The following is a 20,400-nucleotide window of genomic DNA, read 5'->3' as shown; positions in this document are numbered from 1 at the left end:
GAGCGCGCGTTTTGCACGTGTTGCACACGCGAGCACCGAGCCGCCGCGTCTCGCCTCGCACCCATTCTGGCCCTTGGCCAACCGCAGCCAGCACACCACGTATCCTCCTGCACCACCACGCCACCCCGACCACCCCTGGCACCCCACAGCGCCGCCGTCAGGGCACTCTTGGCGGCACGCCGGCGTCCGCAATGCGCCTTTGCCACGGTCGGCGCCGCCCGAGCCACCCCGGCTCGTCACCTACCCCTGGGAGCCGCTCAAGCTTATCCCCTCGCTCGTCGGCTAGCTCTCGTCGCCTACACGTCGCCCTGCAAGCTACAGAACGTCGGTTCGCCGGTGACCTTATCCTCGACCGCGGAACCGCCATGGCCACGCTATATAAGAAGCACCCGAGCTCGTCCAGGCCTCACGCAGCCTCTCTCACTCCCTCACCGACCCACCCATAGCAGTAGGAAGACCAGCGGAGTCGTCTTCTTCCTCTCCGGCAACTCCTGCCGCCGCCACTGCCCCGGCCATTCTGGCGCCACCAGGACCTCCCCCTCTCCACTCTCTTCACCAGGAGCTCTCCCTCCCTCTCGTGGGTGCACCCCCACGCTCAATTTTGGTCGGGAACCACCATAGCCCCGGCCCCCAAATCCAACCGAGGCCGCCATCTGCCACGAGGCTCGTCGCCGACGACTCCCTCCATCCCCGTCACTCCCTCGACCACCGGAAGAACCGCCCCAGTCTTGCGGATCCATCCCCACCCTCAGGGGGGCGCGAGGAGCCGCCAAACGCCGGCGACGATCGCCGGAGCCCCCGCCTCTGTTCGTCCAGAGGAAGAAGAGGGAAGAGGACTGGTCAAACCTGACCAGTGGGGCCCCTGGACCCACTGTCAGCGACCCAGCCCGCCTCCACACGTGTTTAAGTGAAGGCGTATAACTCCCCAGTACGTTTCCCCTACACCGAAAACATATTCCGTCTGAAGCGTTTTCTTTTATTATTATTTTTATAAAAACAGATTTTGACCAGGACTTTGACTGGCTATAACTTTTAAAATATAAATCCAAATGACTTGATTCTTTTTCCTACATCTCCCAAATATTGTCTAGTTTATTTTCATAATTATTACAAAAATTTCAAACAACTTTTGTGCTGTTTTGAAATTGTGTGTTAATTCCAATTATTTCAAAATAGGATTTTGGAAGAGAAGAAAACTTTCAAAAGTTTTGGAGTGCACCCTGCCTTTCCACACATTGAAGGCAAGCATTCTGAACCCTGGCATAATATTTTTGGTGTGTTAGTTGACACGATTATAACACCACCTTACCTCGGAAAAACTCGTTATTTTATGTGGTGATATGATCATTTGCATGAAAGCATATTAGTGATTTCCTTGATGTTGGAAGTGAATATACTTGTGATGGTAATCATCCTCATGTGCGTTGCATGCATGCCGGAAAGGAATCCGGGAAAGCCTTTGCCTTGGGTAGGCGTGAGCTTGTCGCCGGTCTCCGTCGGGACGGTTATGTCCGGTATGGCATAGTAAGGTATAATGAGCGGTGATTCTATTGGTTGAAATATATTTGTTATACGTGTCATGCAGGGAATTTATAAACCTCCTGAGTTGACCATAGATCGAGTCTTGTTCCAGTAACCCCCATACTTGTTTCATACTACCACTTGTCCCTACAACAAGTAGGGTACGGTTCATTAAGTCATCAACCCCTTTCAAGAACACACCGTACAGAGAGGCCATGGTGGAAGATACCGGTTGTAGCCGGTAGGCAGGCCACCTGGTCCGGGGGCATGGGTGTTTTCGGTTGGGACCGAGAGGGGGGCACCCCTTAGAGCGCGCGATATAAATTTGATCCCATGCTACGCGAGGTTGTAGCCTCCCCACTTAAAGTTTTGCTTGACAGGTGTCGTGGGTGATTCCAGACACTGGTAAGTTAAGCTGGTGTGTGCAAGTTAGGTGTGTTTTCAATTAAAAGACCGTAGACGGAATTAGTCCCGATGGACTAAAGGAATCCGTTGCTCGCGGGTAAAGAGTACACCCTCTGCAGAGATTAAACCTATTCGAATAGCCGTGTCCATGGTTAAGGACTACAGTCTAGGATGGGTCAAGTGTCGGTCTTAGTGTCGGTCTTCGGAGGAGAAACTGCTAAACCAGAACGTGGATCATGATTTGTGACTTGTGTTGGTTATGATGATTATGATTATTTTTATCATGGACTAACTATTGCTATTACTTGATTCATTGAGTATCCCTGGGACGGTTCTAGCTCCTGGATATTCACCATATCGTTTTCTTTTACAAGCCCTTTATGTGGCGTCGCACAGACACCCGACTGTGGCATGCTTGTTATTTATTTACTTTATAAGCCCTTTATGTGGCGTCGCACAGACGCCCGACTGTGGCATGCTTGTTATTTATTTACTTTATAAGCCCTTTATGTGGCGTCGCACAGACGCCCGACTGTGGCATGCTTGTTATTTATTTACTTATAAGCCCTTTATGTGGTGTCGCACAGACGCCCGACTATGGTATGCTTGTTATTTATTTACCTTATAAGCCCTTTATGTGGTGTCGCTTAGACGCCCGACTGAGGGATGCTTCATATCATGGCCCTTTCGAGGCGTCACTTCAGACACCCGATCGGTGCATGTTATTTCTACCCCATTATTGCATATTCATGTTACATATAAATAACCTGATTGCATGCATCAGAGATTTTATTTTATGGCTGACAATGTGATCATAGAATATTTCAGCGCATGATTATCATTTATATTATACCCGTGTTCATAATGTTTGCGAGTACATTCAAAGTACTCACTGGCTTGTCCCTGGCTATTGTCTTGGCCAAATTTTTTGCTTGGAGAGGAGCGTTGCGATGGCAGCCCCAGAAACTAAGCAACAGTGATAGCAGCCTCGCGAAGATAGGAGTTAACCTGGTCAGCTGTTCCTGTGGGAAATGGAGTTCCATGGACACTGATGATCCACAAACCGCTTCCGCCATCAACCACTAGAAACCATTTGTTGTACTCACAGACCAGAATGGTCTTGTACTACACTTTTTGCATTTTGCTTGGAAATTCTGTATCAAGTCGGTGTCTCATCAGCTAACAGTAATCCTGGGGCTGGTGAGCACAACGACCATTTTCTGGAAATTAATACCCGGAAAACCGGTCGCGACACCTACGAGGTTCGGTAGTAACTTGATCTAAAGTTTCATGATCAATATCATTAGCTTCCTCACTAATTGGTGTAGGCGTCACAGGAACCAGTTTCTGTGATGAACTACTTTCCAATAAGGGAGCAGGTACAGTTACCTCATCAAGTTCTACTTTCCTCCTACTCACTTCTTTCGAGAGAAACTCCTTCTCTAGAAAGGATCCATTCTTAGCAATGAATGTCTTGCCTTCAGATCAGTGATAGAAGGTGTACCCAACAGTTTCCTTTGGGTATCCTATGAAGACACATTTCTCCGATTTGGGTTCGAGCTTATCAGGTTGAAGCTTTTTCACATAAGCATCGCAGCCCCAAACTTTAAGAAATGACAACTTTGGTTTCTTACCAAACCACAGTTCATAAGGCGTCGTCTCAATGGATTTTGATGGTGCCCTATTTAACGTGAATGCAGCTGTCTCTAAAGCATAACCCCAAAATGATAGCAGTAAATCAGTAAGAGACATCATAGATCGTACCATATCTAGTAAAGTACGATTGTGACGTTCGGACACACCATTACATTGTGGTTTTCCAGGTGGCGTGAGTTGCGAAACTATTCCGCATTGTTTCAAATGTAGACCAAACTCGTAACCCAAATACTCTCCTCCATGATCAGATCGTAGAAACTTTATTTTCTTGTTATGATGATTTTCCACATCACTCTGAAATTCTTTGAACTTTTCAAATGTTTCAGACTTATGTTTCATTAAGTAGATATACCCATATATGCTCAAATCATCTGTGAAGGTGAGAAAATAACGATACCCGCCGTGAGCCTCAATATTCATCGGACCACATACATCAGTATGTATGATTTCCAATAAATCTATTGCTCGCTCCATAGTTCCGGAGAACGGCGTTTTAGTCATCTTGCCCATGAGGCATGGTTCGCAAGTACCAAGTGATTCCAAAAGTCCATCGGTATGGAGTTTCTTCATGCGCTTTACACAAATATGACCCAAACGACAGTGCCACAAATAAGTTGCACTATCATTATCAACTCTGCATCTTTTGGCTTCAATATTATGAATATGTGTGTCACTACCATCGAGATTTAGCACGAACAGACCACTCTTCAAGGGTGCATGACCATAAAATATATTACTCATATAAATAGAACAAACATTATTCTCAGATTTAAATGAATAACCGTCTCGCATCAAACAAGATCCAGATATAATGTTCATGCTCAATGCTGGCACCAAATAACAATTATTTAGGCCTAAAACTAATCCCGAAGGTAGGTGTAGAGGTAGTGTGTCGATGGTGATCACATCGACTTTGGAACCATTTCCCACGCGCATCGTCACCTCGTCCTTAGCCAGTCTTCGCTTAATCCGTAGTCCCTGTTTCGAGTTGCAAATATTAGCAACAAAACTAGTATCAAATACCCAGGTGCTACTGCGAGCTCTGGTAAGGTACACATCAATAACATGTATATCACATATACCTTTGTTCACCTTGCCATCCTTCTTATCCAACAAATACTTGGGGCAGTTCCGCTTCCAGTGTCCAGTCTGCTTGCAGTAGAAGCACTCAGCCTCAATCTTAGGTCCAGACTTGGGTTTCTTCTCTTGAGCAGCAACTTGTTTGCCATTCTTCTTGAAGTTCCCCTTCTTCTTCCCTTTACCCTTTTTCTTGAAACTGGTGGTCTTGTTGACCATCAACACTTGATGCTCCTTCTTGATTTCTACCTCCACAGCCTTTAGCATTGCGAAGAGCTCGGGAATTGTCTTGTTCATCCCTTGCATATTATAGTTTATCACGAAGCTCTTGTAGCTTGGTGGAAGTGATTGAAGAATTCTGTCAATGACACTATCATCAGGAAGATTAACTCCCGGTTGAATCAAGTGATTATTATACCCAGACATTTTGAGTATATGTTCACTGATAGAACTATTCTCCTTCATTTTGCAGCTATAGAACTTATTGGAGACTTCATATCTCTCAATCCGGGCATTTGCTTGAAATATTAACTTCAACTCCTGAAACATCTCATATGCTCCATGACATTCAAAACATCGTTGAAGTCTCGGTTCTAAGTCGTAAAGCATGGCACACTGAACTATCAAGTAGTCATCAGCTTTGCTCTGCCAGACGTTCTTAACATCGTCAGTTGCATCTGCAGCAGGCCTGGCACCCAGCGGTGGTTCCAGGACGTAATTCTTCTCTGCAGCAATGAGGATAATCCTCAAGTTACGGACCCAGTCCGTGTAATTGCTATCATCATCTTTCAACTTTGCTTTATCAAGGAACGCATTAAAATTCAATGGAACAACAGCACGGGCCATCTATCTACAACAACATAGACAAGAAAAATACTATCAGGTACTAAGTTCATGATAAATTCAAGTTCAATTAATCATATTACTTAAGAACTCCCACTTAGATATACATCTCTCTAATCATCTAAGTGATCACGTGATCCAAATCAACTAAACCATAACCGATCATCACGTGAAATGGAGTAGTTTTCAATGGTGAACATCACTATGGTGATCATATCTACTATATGATTAACGCTCGACCTTTCGGTCTTAGTGTTCCGAGGCCATATCTGCATATGCTAGGCTCATCAAGTTTAACCTGAGTATTCTGCGTGTGCAAAACTGGCTTGCACCCATTGTAGATGAACGTTGAGCTTATCACACCCGATCATCATGTGGTGTCTCGGCACGAAAAACTTTGGCAACGGTGCATACTCAGGGAGAACACTTTTACCTTGAAATTTAGTGAGAGGTCATCTTATAATGCTATCGTCAATCAAAGCAAAATAAGATGCATAAAGGATAAACATCACATGCAATCAATATAAGTGATATGATATGGCCATCATCATCTTGTGCTTGAGATCTCCATCTCCGAAGCACCGTCATGATCACCATCGTCACCGGCGCGACGCCTTGATCTCCATCGTAGCATCGTTGTCGTCTCGCCAACTATTGCTTCTATGACTATCGCTACCGCTTTGTGATAAACTAAATCAATTACAGGGCGATTGCATTGCATACAATAAAGCGACAACCATATGGCTCCTGCCAGTTGCCGATAACTCTGTTACAAAACATGATCATCTCATACAATAAAATTTAGCATCATGTCTTGACCATATCACATCACAACATGCCCTGCAAAAACAAGTTAGACGTCTTCTACTTTGTTGTTGCAAGTTTTACGTGGCTATTATGAGCTGAGCAAGAACCGTTCTTACCTACGCATCAAAACCACAATGATATTTCGTCAAGTTAGTGTTGTTTTAACCTTCTCAAGGACCAGGCATTGCCACACTCGGCTCAACTAAAGTTGGAGAAACTGACACCCACCAGCCACCTATGTGCAACGCACGTCGGTAGAACCAGTCTCGTGTAAGCATACGCATAATGTCGGTCCGGGCCGCTTCATCCAACAATACAGCTGAACCAAAGTATGACATGATGGCAAGCAGTGTGACTTGTATCGCCCACAACTCACTTGTGTTCTACTCATGCAAATAACATCTACGCATAAACCTGGCTCTGATACCATTGTTGGGGAACATAGTAATTTCAAAAAAAATCCTACGCACATGCAAGATCATGGTGATGCACAGCAACAAGAGGGGAGAGTGTTGTCCACGTACCCTCATAGACCGAAAGCAGAAGCGTTAGCACAACGCGATTGATGTAGTTGTACGTCTTCATGATCCGACCGATCCAAGTACCGAACATACGGCACCTCTGGGTTCAGCACACGTTCAGCTTGATGACGTCCCACAAACTCCAATCCAGCAGAGCTTCGCGGGAGAGTTCCGTCAGCACCATGGTCTGATGACGGTGTTGATGATGCTACCGATGCAGGGCTTCACCTAAGCACCGCTACGATATTACCGAGGTGGAATATGGTGGAGGGGGGCACCGCACACGGCTGGGAGAGATCAACAGATCAACTTGTGTATCTAGAGGTGCCCCCTTCCCCCGTATATAAAGGAGCAAGGAGGGAGGCGGCCGGCGAGGAGGAGGGCGCGCCAAGGGGGGAGTCCTACTCCCACCGGGAGTAGGACTCCTCCTTTCCTTGTAGGAGTAGGAGAAGGGAAGGAAGGGAGAGAGGAGGAGAAGGAAAAAGGGGGGCGCCCCCCCCCTCCTTGTCCAATTCGGACTAGAGTGAGAGGGGGCGTGCGGCTGCCCTGGCCGCCCCTCCTCTTCTCCCACCAAGGCCTATTACGCCCAATATACTCCCCGGGGGGTTCCGGTAACCCCCCGGTACTCCGGTAAATGTCCGAAACCTCCCGAAACACTTCCGGTGTCCGAACATAGTCATCCAATATATTGATCTTTACGTCTCGACCATTTCAAGACTCCTCGTCATGTCCGTGATCATATCCAAGACTCTGAACTACCTTCGGTACATCAAAACACAAAAACTCATAATGTCGATTGTCACCGAACTTTAAGCGTGCGGACCCTATGGGTTCGAGAACTATGTAGACATGATCGAGACTCGTCTCCGGTCAATAACCAATAGCGGAACCTGGATGCTCATATTGGTTCTCACATATTCTACGAAGATCTTTATTGGTCAAACCGCATACCTACATACGTTGTTCCCTTTGTCATTTGTATGTTACTTGCCTGAGATTTGATCGTCGATATCTCAATACCTAGTTCAATCTTGTTACCGGCAAGTTTCTTTACTCATTATGTAATGCATCATCCTGCAACTAACTCATTAGCTACATTGCTTGCAAGGCTTATAGTGATGTGCATTACCGAGAGGGCCCAGAGATACCTCTCCGAGAATCGGAGTGACAAATCCTAATCTCGAAATACGTCAACTCAACAAGTACCTTCGGAGACACCTGTAGAGCACCTTTATAATCACCCAGTTATGTTGTGACGTTTGGTAGCACACAAAGTGTTCCTCCGGTAAATGGGAGTTACATTATCTCATAGTCATAGGAACATGTATAAGTCATGAAGAAAGCAATAGCAACATACTAAACGATCAAGTGCTAAGCTAACAGAATGGGTCAAGTCAATCACATCATTCTCCTAATGATGTGATCCCGTTAATCAAATGACAACTCATGTCTATGGTTAGGAAACTTAACCATCTTTGATTAACGAGCTAGTCAAGTAGAGGCATACTAGTGACACTATGTTTGTCTATGTATTCACACATGTATTATGTTTCCAATTAATACAATTCTAGCATGAATAATAAACATTTGTCATGATATGAGGAAATAAATAATAACTTTATCATTGCCTCTAGGACATATTTCCTTCACCATCATGTGGAGCCGAGCAGATCACCCTCCCAGGGTTGATAATCCAGGTCACTTAGCTTTGGTGGCGGCACCTCAAGTTGGTGGATACAAGTTCACTAAGGTACTCATGGATGGAGGTAGCAGCATTAACATCCTTTATTATGAGACCTTCCGTCGCATGGGGTTAACTGATAAAAAATTGAAGACATCCAATACTGTTTTCCATGGAGTGGTGCCTGGTAATTCGGCATACCCAGTGGGCAAGATTGAGTTGGAGGTGGCCTTTGGAGATGAGCATGATTCCAGGGCTGAAAAGTTGACTTTTGAAGTGGTCAAGATCAGGATCCCATACCACGCTCTGTTTGGACGGCCGGCTTATGCCAAGTTCATGGAACGTTCGTGTTATGTTTATATGCAACTCAAGATGTCGGGTTATAAAGGAACCATCACAGTGCATGGGAGTCGGAAGATAGCCTTGGAATGTGAGGACTGCTTATGTTGAGTCTGTTTGAGCAATAGAGGAATTGAAGTTTTACAAGGACAATGTCGACCCAGCGGATATGACGTCTTTGAAAAAGCCGACTACAGAGCATGATCCGGTGATGAAGTTTAAGTCGGTTGATGACACCAAGCTGGTCGATGAACAGTCGGAACCCTAATGCGATCTGACGCGCTGGAGGAGAAGCACTTACAGGTGCAGATTCGACTGCGGTGGAGCGCCGGTGTACTCTGATCCGACGTAGGTTGATGCAGCGGCCAAGGTTGAGGAGGGCGAGGTGCTCCGCGGCGGCGACGGAGCTCGAGCCGCAGAGGGTCGCGAGAGGAAGAAGACGATGGAAAAGGGGGAGAATGAGAAGAAGACTGGTCGTGGCTATTTATAAGGAAAGGCTAATAAGTGGGCGCGAAAAACGAGGAGGCCAAAACATGGTTATCCAGCTACCCAGACACCTCGAATTTCGGAACGGTTATTAAGATAAAGATCCATTGAGATATGTTGGATAAAGTGTGAATTAATAATAGGTGACGTCATGGCGGGTTATCACCAATCCGGAAGATGACGTCATGGCGGGTTGTAAACTCTCGCACAAATGAAGAAGAGAAGATTTTTTTCTAAAGTATTGAAGATTGACATGAACCAGTTCAAATCAATCTGGGATCTAATGTTGGGGATATAACTATTAGTATAACCCGCCCAGGAGGGGCCGGGTTATACCTATGGCGATTCATCATATGAAGCCCAAGACGATATTTGAAGATGGCGGTTCAGTTAAGGGCCCAAGGCCCAAAGGCGGCTTAAGGCCCGTAGAGATAAACCACCATATATGTATGACTTGTATTGTAGGGCATGAATAGATAGTCACCAAGCCGGACACTGTTTATGAGCCGGTCAGGACTCCGTGAGCCGCTGGGCGTCGACCTGTGTATATAAAGGGATGACCCGGCGGCGATTCAGGACAAGAAACAACAGATCGAAAGCTAGGTCAAGCAGATTCGCTCCCTGATAATCGAGACATAAGCAATACCACCTCAAACTGGATTAGGCCTTTACCTTCACCGCAAGGGGCCGAACCAGTATAAACTCCCGTGTCCTTTGTCCCGTTTATAACTCCTTTAAGCTTTCTAGTTGCGATGGCTCCACGGTAAGTCCTTTTGCTAGGACATCTGCCGTGACCTTTCCACGACAAGTGTGGTCCTAATCCCACACAATGTGTTTGATGTAACGGAATTGCTCCACAGACGACGTAGTGTGGCCGATCTAGGATGAGATCCTCTGGCTGGATTTGATTGTTGTCCGTTGGTCGTCCATATTTTATCATCCGTATAGACTTTACATATGCTCTTGATGTAATGCAAAGAGAGAGGGGAAGGACAGGGAGAGGAGGAAAAAGACCAAATCAGTCCACATAGACTTTTTAATTTTATTTTTTGCCAACTCAGCCGGACAAGCGGACCTCATCTATCATAATCGTTGTCCAAACAAACTCAGCAAGCGGTCATTGTATTCAATGACAAAATAGTTTTTTCGTCGATGAAGCAGTCACAAATAGTAAAGTGGTGGCCAACAGCTAATCACGCCGCGATAGTAGTGGTTTTGTGCGATTGACTCCGACCGTGCCTGGCCTGCAATCAACAACATACCGCTAACCTGCAGATGTCCAGGATCATGACCTCTTTTTTCTTTTTTGAAGGTACCAGGATCATGACCTTGAAGACTAGTACCCCCTCCGTTCCTAAATATTTATGTTTTTAGAGGTTTCAAATGGACTATCACATACGGATGTATATAGACATATTTTAAAATGTAGATTTACTTATTTTGCTTCGTATGCAGTCACTTGTTGAAATGTCTAGAAAGACAAATATTTAGGAATGGAGGGAGTACTTCAGAACAGCTATCTGACACAGACCAAGTCTTAATTGGCGAGTCGAAGGCAGGACTCAATAGAAATTGGGGAAGGATGTCTTCCAGGGTTCACCCGAGATGCCCAACGCCCTGCGCACAAAGGACCAACACCAGCGTCGCGCCGTATGCAAGTTAAATCTTCACAGGTGTTATCTGATTCTAATCAAGTGCGCAGAGAAGAACACAACATCAAGCCATGAACAAATCATGGAAAGGCCATAACCATCTGTACTCAGGAATACTCTCCCTGTTCCTAAATATTTGTCTTTCTAGATATTTCAAATAAACTGTCACATACGGATGTATATAAACATATTTTAGAGTGTAGATTCACTCATTTTGCTTCGTATGTAGTCACTTGTTGAAATCTCTAGAAAGACAAATATTTAGGAACAGAGGGAGTACTTGCCAATAGATTATTCAATTAAACACCGGTACTGAGCATCATACGACTGAATGATGATCAGACCTGCTGTTTTCCAACTCGCTGGCGAAAATTACTAACCTAGAGACGTTTGAGCATGACTCTACAGCATTACCAGTGGCCATTACCAGTGGCCTTTCTAGCACAAAACCCATTGCATGTTTTTACAGTTATATCCAGTAAGCAACAGATACAGATCAAGCCGATTCGTCTCTAGATTGTGCTGATCGCTCCCACTCTACCACAGAAAGCACTGTTGAAAAACCTGCAAGAGATATGTCGAAAAGTTACTGAGAAGCATGTGCACATGCTTGTCTTCGTTCTTTCAGAAACAAAACCAGCATGATACGAATAAAAAAAAGGAGCAGCTGTACAGCTGTGGTGCTAGCTGGGCAAATATTTGAAGGTGCTTAGGACTAGAATTGTGCTATGAGCCTATGATCATGGTGGAATTTGTTGAGTAATGTGGTGTTCATTAGCTGTAAACCTATAAAGACTCATGCCTCTCATGTTCTTTTCAAACACGCACACACAACTGTAGAAACACCAACGACATCCAAAGAAGTCGGTCATTTTTGTAGAAGTCGTATATCTCATATGCTAACCAGTGCTCCATAAAGCAAAATTATGGTGCGGTAATTACAGTCAACCTACAGTTTGTTCCAAACAAAAATCTTACTGTTTGCTGGTACAAAACAAAGAAAAATATTAGGATGGACAAGACACACAAAAAAGACAAACAGCTCTTTTGAAGTTCACAGTGGGCAAAGAGTTGGGGGAAATATTTAGATATACACGGACAAAATGGAAAGTGAGTGGTTCTGCTACTAGTTATTACAACACCCAGAGAACATATCTAGACACAGCCTAGTGAAGCAGGTTTATTAGCCCATCTTATGTTGAGCTTATATATCTAGTCAGTCATCACCATTCTCGTGGACCAACAAAGCTCGGTCCATAGAAGACATTGGACGAAGTAAAAGTTTACTATGCTAAAACATGTATTCATACAAAGTAGATAATATAGCTGAAATAGTAGCTGAAGGGGTACTTACGCATCATCTGCGAATATTGGCAGCTGCCACCATACTTGAGTTAGCAAAGCGAAGGCCAGCCACTAAAGGACGTCATGTATACATGTGACTGCTGCAGATATCTCCCTATGTAAACAAGTGTTAACACAAAGCAATATGAACACTCTGCATACTTGAAAACGCGTTCTGCATAGAGGTACAATGATCTAGGAGCCTCTGACCATGAAAACATGTGGTAGGCTCCTTTATTCCATTATTGCTGGCATCAGTATAAATGACTCGATGAGCAGACTTAAGTACTGTAAGTGATAAAGAAGCTGTTAACCAACAAATTTTCGGTACATCAGATAGTAAACACTGAGGGTATCAGACAATGAAATGAAGGCTGAATCTTTTTTTTTCAGGCTTATAGCATTGCAAAAAAACTAATATGTCCATTTCCTCTTGTAAGATGCAGAGCCAAACTAAAATTCCATGATGCAGTAGCATGGTATCCCAAGTTGGCTCTTTTATATGCACGCATTATCATAATACAGTTTCCAAGTCTTGGCATTCTTTAACTAGGGAAATAACATATGACAATACAGTCATACTCAGATAGAGACATCAACTAACCATACAAAATTTATGCTATAAATGGAACTCTATATATGACAGCAAACAAGAGGAACCAAAATAATGCTAGCATCCACAGAATTATAGAACTGATGGAAGGCTACACCACTATCATTGATACATTAATTACATGAAGATATCCTACGTTTAAGAGCATACCTTGTTAGTATTAATCAAACTGATGCCAATGTTACCATTAACTCAACTCGGGGGCAATCTGGTTGTAAGTGAAAACCATGTTTGACTCAGTTGGTGGATAGTGTATCTTTAAGAACATGCCCTTTAGCTGGTCATGGGAGGTCATCTCCTCCAGAACTTTATCCTTAGATATTAACTTAGAACAGTGATCCATTTCAGCTTTTGATAGCATGTTCCTGACATTATTGAACTCATCCTCTTGAGAGAAGACCAACTTAGACAAATGGTCCTTTTCTGCTTGTCTATCATACTTGTCACCTTCACCTGTTCCATAAGTTATTAAATTGTATGTATATACAAATTTCTTCTGTCCTATCCTAAATGCCCTACTGATAGCTTGCCTTCCCACAGCGGGATTCCAAACCACATCTAGAAGAACAACTCTTGAAGCTCCGGTTAGGCTAATCCCTTCACAGCAAGCTCTTGTAGATGCAAGTAACACCTTCGCATCACTATCTGGATTATTGAAAACTTCAATTGAAGTCTGGCGATATCGTGGTTGGATCTTCCCATCCATTTGGAGAATCTCTTTCCCTACTCTCCATTTGAAAAGCTTGCTAAGGTGTTCTTTTATCAATTCTAGTGGCTGAATAAATTGACTAAAGATCAATACCTTTTCTTTCAGTGCTTCACACAAACGAACGACTTCAATTACAAATCTTGTTTTAACCCCTTCATAGGGATTTGACCTTAATCTCTCAAGCATAGGTTTATCAATAAGTGAAGCTTCCTCTTCGGACATGTTGATGGCAGTCACAAGAGAAGGATGTGTCGAAGCTAAGGAAATAACATATTCATGCTCAAAATTATTACCAGACCCAATATTCTCCACCTTTCTAATGATACTCTTCTGAAGAGGAGGAGGTTTCAGAACAATCACACTCTCTCTGAGCCCTGGAAGAGTTCGAAGAATGGTGCCATTATGGATATGAACAAATGGCTTCAGTATTGATCTGACTTTCTCTGCATTATCATCAGTTACATTACTAGTTAATGAAGCCCAAACTCCTTTTTCGTATTTGTCAGAAAACTTATCCTGTCGCTTCTTTGAGACATAGTGCCTTCTGCCCACTTTTTTCTCAGTCAAAAACATTTCACCAAACCTAGGCCTTACCAAACAGAGTATATTATAAAGCTCAAGAAAATTGTTCTGGAAAGGAGTTCCTGATAGAATTATGCGCTTCTCAGTTTTAACTTTTCCCAATGTCTTCCACATAATACTGCGCTCGTTCCTAGGTGTGTGTCCTTCATCTAGCACAAGCAAACCAGGGTTCTCGAGAAGAATACTTCTTACTTTGTTCCCTTCAGTGCAGCCAGATTTTTTTTCCGATGTAAGTTTCATATATAGACCATAACTTATTCCAAGAATACCATGACCCTTGTTCCATGAAAGCAGTTTTACAAGCCTCGTCAACTTCTCTGTCCGATGCTCTTTCTTTATTAGCCTACATATGTCTCTGTCTTCTTTCCCTGAAAAATCTGTAGTGTTCATTATATGGAAAGGAACATTGACGTCCCATTTTTTGAACTCCTCTTCCCAAGCAAACAGCATCCCGCGAGGTGCAATAATAACTGGCCGACAGTCTGGAAATACCTTCATATATGTCTGGATAAAAACAATAGCTAAACGTGTCTTTCCTGTCCCTGGGGCATGACAGATCACACATCCTCCAACAACATCAGGTTTAGCTCCATGCTTCAGCTCATCAAGCCTAATATCACCAACTAGATTTGTCCACATAAATTCAAATGCTTCGCGTTGATGCTGATACATACTAGTAATGACACCAGGGATGAGATCCCATACTGTTCCATATAGATGGAAATCTTGAGATTGCCCGTCAACACTTCCAGCTTGTTCACAAAGATCATGATACATCAACGCTTCCTTCAAATAAGATCCATTTCGCCAAGGAGTTTTTTCTGTGTAATTTGAGACCTGAAATGAGAGGAGTTAACTGATGAAACTTACCTTTGTATTGTGGAGTGAGCTAAAATTTCGAGAGAAAAAATACATGGCTCACCATTGATGGTAAAACAAATCTGATTTCCAGATTTACCAAGGAGCAGTATTTGCATCTGATTCCTATTTGGTCGTCAATAATAAATTCATGCTTCCCTCGAGAACAAGGTGTTTTAGAAGGAAGTCCAAGATCTAGCACATTGGTCTCTCCTTGGTGCTGCAATATAATACAGGCTAATCATTTCAACATGCTGTAAATATAAGCATGCGACAAGTAGAAATTCTAGGAGAAGCAATATGGTGCATTATATAGTTAAAGTTGACCAGATTCTCCAGGATGTAACATTTCCAGTGTAAAATACACAGATAGCATTAAGGAATCTTTAGTTTCTATGGATAAGTAACAAATGGTCAGAGGTATCTATTAGTAGCAGTGGCGGAGCTTGACAGAGATTGTTGAAGGGGCTAAGCAGTGTTGAGGGGGCAAAGAATGCAAATTATGCTTGAATTTTGACAAATATTTGATATTTAAGCCCAACATTAAGGGTATACACACAATGGATTTTCTAGAGTAGGGGGGCGATAGCCCCCTTTGGCCCTAGGGAAGCTCCGTCACTGGTTAGTAGCATAAAGTATGGTTTGTGTCAACATTAGCTGATCATGCCAAGCAGAGATAATCACTCTCAAAGTGTGCTCCATTAAAATATTGGTAAACATTGAACTTATGAAACTAGTCCTGTTCTTTTATCTGAGAATACAGGGATGAAGCTACGATGGTCAGCCTCACATTACGTGAAATCCTTTTTCTTTCTTGATCAGCGTGAATCTTAAGCTCCATGTTCCTCAAACTGGTCAAGCCTGAGTCTTCTGAAGTTAATCATGTTATATATTCAGATCGGATATAATAACAGCTCAGTCTGTGCAGTTATTAGCTTATAGCCAGGTCTAGTTAAACAACTACAGAAATTTTAAAATAATTCAATACCTACTTTAAAAACAATAATAAGGGACTGGTTAACATAATCAAATCAACACCACTAAGGAAAACAGAAGAATAACAGTCATGGATCTGCAAGGTCAGAGACAATTGTCATGCTGCAATACAAACTTACCTCGTCATCATAGTAGGTTCCAATATTCTCTGACTCTAAAGCAAAGTCAAAGTCACCCCACAGCATATTTTCTTTAGCATTTTGCTCTGGTATGTCAGCTGGTGTGGAATTTTCAGTGCCAAATGAGAATACCAATGGATGAGGATCCTTGAAATTATAGTCGAACTGAGGATGCTGGTCAAAAGGAGAGAATCCTCCATCTTTGTCGCCACTCATCTTATCCATCAGAAGCTTCAGAAGTGACTGTCGCTTTAGCGTTTTTGAACCTGAACGGCTGGATTTCTTGGCAGATTTTCCAGATTTTGATGCCAAATGCTTCTTTTCCCTCTCAGTTTTGCTATCATCGCCATGCCTTTTATTCTGATCCGAACTGGATGGGCTAGAGTCCGAGTCCAAATGTCGCTCAAACAATTGACGTTCCTTAGTCGTCGTTTCAAGCTTCAGCCTTTTCCTCCTCTCAAGATCCCAAGTAAAATGTGTCTGCTTCTGATGCTGTGTAATGTCATTGCCCACTGGACCCTCACTGCCATCTTTATCAAAGTTCAGTGGTTGAATCCCTGGTTTTTTGTCGACTTCCCACTTGAAACCATCTGCTACAGTATGATCAATTATCTCATCATCAGATGAGTCAATTCTATGGTGGGTTTGTATCCTCCTCCGTGGCTTTGAGTTGTTGCACCTGTGTGGGGTTGCTTTTTGTATTCTCTTCCCTGTATTCGTATAAAGAGGCAAAGGCCCAGCCCTTATTTTAGCCGAAGATGAGGCAATTTCTTTCTTGCGTTTTCTCATTTCGGCCTCTTCTTCCTCTTTCGCTTTCTTTTTTGCGTCCTCTTCTTCCAGTTCCACTTCTGAATCATGACTGGCACTATTGTCATCATCGGCACTGTCATCATCCTCGTCATCCAGTTCCACTTCTGAATCATCCTCCTCTTCTGGCTCATCGGACAACTCCTCAAAATACGCATTGTACGACAACCTATCTTGCTTAAGCCCCCATAATGACCGAGTCCTCCATGCAACACATGGCACGACAGGTTCCTTTTTTCGCGGCAACGGTTTCCTCTTCGAGGCCTTACTGGCATCATTGAGCACTTTTACTTCCTCGTCTGAATCAAGAATTTCTATATGCGATCTCCCTTGATTAAAGCCCGTAGCTCCTTCTCGCTTAGTCTCCACCTCATCCTTAATAACATCTTCTTCCTCCTCCTCCTCATGGCACCTAACCTCACCAGCAACAACCTTGTGATCCACCGGATCCTGCGTTCCCGCCTTAGCATCATCGTTGATTGGCGCCTTAGCATCGTCGTTGATTGGTTCAGACATGCCACATTCATCTGCATCATGCATAAAATCGTCATCATCACCATCATCAGTGAATCCCATCTCATCCTCGGCTTCCTCCAAATCACCACCATTGCCGTAAGCACCATTACTTGCCTCCAAATTACCACCATTACTATAAGCACGGATCAGATCTGCAACCAGTCTTTCCTCCATCATCTCGTCGTCATAGTAATCTCCAAAGTCATCTTCAGACGCTGCAGCCTCGTCATCCATCATCGCATCCGCCGTCGGCAGCTCCCTGTTTCCACAGCCTACTGTTGTATCGTCTTCATTCATGTGCTCCTCATCCACATGAAAACCACCACCTAGCCCACCTCCCTCACCCCCACGACCTTTCAGCCCCCCTGCATCGCCTGATACCACCACCTCATTCATCACATGACACGAATTCGAACCATTGACCGCCCCACTCCCCTGATGCTCATTGATTCGATTCCCACTAGCGGCACTGTGATGCTCATGGCTCCCCTGGCCAATGCCGCATGCCTCGTCGGCGCGAGATTCGCCATTATCATCGCCAGAAGCATCATCACCTCGCCGCCCACCGCCGTCATAGCCATCGCCCCGGGACACCTCCACCCAGTCTCCACAGGCGGGCGCATCCGCCTCCGCCTCTGCCTCCTTGCTCTTCACTGAGGCCCGCGGGGGCCGCCCACGACGATTCGGTCTCGTTTCCGACTTGGAGGAGTCGGCGCCCTTGCTCCCACCGCCGCCGTCGGCGTCCGCCCTCGTCGCCCCCTTCCTCCTCCTCTTGGCCCTCGGCGCCTCCTCCGGCGCCGGCGGCTGCATCGCCAGTCTCCTCGATCGGGTCCGCGTCGCCACCGCCCCCACCAGCGGCACCGGCATCGTCGCCGCCGAGGAGGAGGAGGAGGAGGAGGAAGAGCGCCTGCTCGCCGCAGCAGCAGCCGCAGGGGCCGCCCCGTCGTCGTCGAGGTCGATGACGATCGTCCCGGCGTCGTCGCGGCGGCGCGCGCGCGTGGAGGGCGTCGCCGGGGTTCCTCCGCCGCCGCTGCGGGCGCGGCGGCGAGCGGCGCGATCCATGCGGGGCGGGGCGGGGCGGGGAGGGGAGAGCGAGTCTGTTTCCGGAACGGCGGAGGCGAGAGTCGTCAGGTCAGGTGGGGGTAAGGAGGAGTCAGCAGAGGTATAGTAGTACTACTCCTACTCCTACTCCCTGACGCTCTCGCGGTTAGCGGGCGTGGGGCGGGGGTTTATGTCGACGCCCCGCGAGACTGACGCGCGGGCCCGGAGCGGGGGTTCTGTGGTCCACAAGGAGAGAGAAAAGCCCGCGAAACGGCGGCCGGGGCCGGGGCCGGGACCGGAGTCCGAGGAGGAGGCCGGATCGGGTGCGGCAACCGCCCTGCAGACGGCGCCACGGCGTGTCGTCGCCACTTTTCTGGGGTTTCCTCTCTGGAGCGAATCCCGCCGTGGGTTCTGTGCCACCGTCACTCGTCCCCTCACTCAGCCTTTCGGCCGCTTTCGGAAGCGACGGACGCGTGAAAGCCGTTAGCACTGGCCACTGCGGTGCTTCCTTCGTTCTGGCCCTGAATTTACTCCCTTTCGAGCTGGCTATATTCATGGCAATCTTTTACCGGCTTTCCCGAACGGGCGCGCGCATTAATTAAATCTACTGACTGACGACGGGGGCCAGCGCGCTAATTTCGCCGTGGATGGAGCAGGTTAGGTTAAAATTGACAATAACCACTGCACATTTTTTTATCTAACTATAATAATTGTCCATGCATTGCAACAAATATAAATATTCTAGAATGTTAGTCCGCGATTTACATGCCCATATTAATGAGATTGTGTAAATAAGTGTTTACCAAATAAAATCCTACTCCCTCTGTAAACTAATATAAGAGTGTTTATATCACTATTTTAGTGATCTAAACGCTCTTATATTAGTTTACAGAGGGAGTACCCATTATTTATCTCCCCGAATGAATTCTAGGATCTTATTTGGTAAGCATTTAGTGTCTTGTCAAAGAAAACATGATCTTATTTGCTAATTCAATAAAATGTGGGGCAATTAAGACGGTTTTCAAGCAAATCGCTGAAAAACTCAGAGATAGGAGGAGTAGGGGAATCAAAACTGATAGAGGGGGAGATCAAGGGGAGGGGTGGGTGATGTGCGAAAGAACAATTCTAGCCCAGCTTTAATTGTAAAGATAATAACAATGAAGGTCAAACTCACTCTGCATTATCCTATTATAAGTGGTGAAGTGAGTAATCCTTATAATCTAAAGTTTTTGCCTATTTTGAAAAAGGTTTACATGTTACACGTTTTACTTATAATAAAAGTTAATCGTCAAAGTTATATTTTGAAAACCATATAGATGCCGAAAGTATCGTCTTTTACATGAATCGAGTCAGTAATTGTACTCGCTTCGTCTAGGTGCATAAGTCATTTTAGATTGTGCAAGTGAAGGGGAAAACGAGAGAACTTAATGTTTATTTGCTAATTAATATCATTGCATGCAATAAACTGGTCACTGCATGTCGTGTTGGGTAGTCTTAAGTCATTGAAAGCATACATGCCTCACAGCTCTTATTGGTTGATTCCCTTATTTATGTCAAAAACAAGAAACAAGATGAAAGTTAATGCACCGCACCTATGTGTTTTGAGATTATTTAGGCTGATCGTAATGTTAGTATCATAGTTAGTATCATGAATGCCAACTAGGCAATTTTGATGAGGTGTCATAGCATTAAATGAAGAAAGAGAGGGTGGGGTATCATATCATGATACCGTATCATAATAAATGCTATGCTACTTTGTGTCATGCATGACAATAAATAGAGTACTCGTGATACTAATATATGATACTCCTATTATGCATTGGTCAT

At 44.7% G+C, this 20,400-nt stretch overlaps 1 protein-coding gene across 3 annotated transcripts; it reads right to left on the bottom strand.

Annotated features, from left to right (window-relative positions):
* Window positions 1–11,268: 11,268 nt before the first annotated feature.
* LOC123131456 (SNF2 domain-containing protein CLASSY 1) lies at window positions 11,269–18,718 on the bottom strand. 3 transcript variants are annotated; one of them, XM_044551135.1, is made up of 6 exons: window positions 16,210–18,718; window positions 15,159–15,314; window positions 13,096–15,073; window positions 12,543–12,638; window positions 12,343–12,447; window positions 11,269–11,552 (listed from the first exon to the last, which is right to left on the bottom strand). In XM_044551135.1, the coding sequence occupies exons 1-3, from the start codon at window positions 18,592–18,594 to the stop codon at window positions 13,133–13,135; spliced, it is 4,482 nt and encodes a 1,493-aa protein (XP_044407070.1). In that variant the 5' UTR covers window positions 18,595–18,718; the 3' UTR covers window positions 11,269–11,552; window positions 12,343–12,447; window positions 12,543–12,638; window positions 13,096–13,132. The 3 variants fall into 3 exon arrangements, with proteins under 3 accessions (XP_044407070.1, XP_044407066.1, XP_044407076.1); XM_044551131.1 differs by having other exon boundaries at window positions 12,543–12,620; window positions 16,210–18,716; XM_044551141.1 differs by lacking the exon at window positions 12,543–12,638 and having other exon boundaries at window positions 16,210–18,717.
* Between the last annotated feature and the right edge of the window lie 1,682 nt (window positions 18,719–20,400).

Source organism: Triticum aestivum, chromosome 1B (assembly GCF_018294505.1).
Source record: "Triticum aestivum cultivar Chinese Spring chromosome 1B, IWGSC CS RefSeq v2.1, whole genome shotgun sequence".
Lineage (NCBI taxonomy): Eukaryota > Viridiplantae > Streptophyta > Magnoliopsida > Poales > Poaceae > Triticum > Triticum aestivum.
This window is presented reverse-complemented; position numbering and strand designations above follow the sequence as displayed.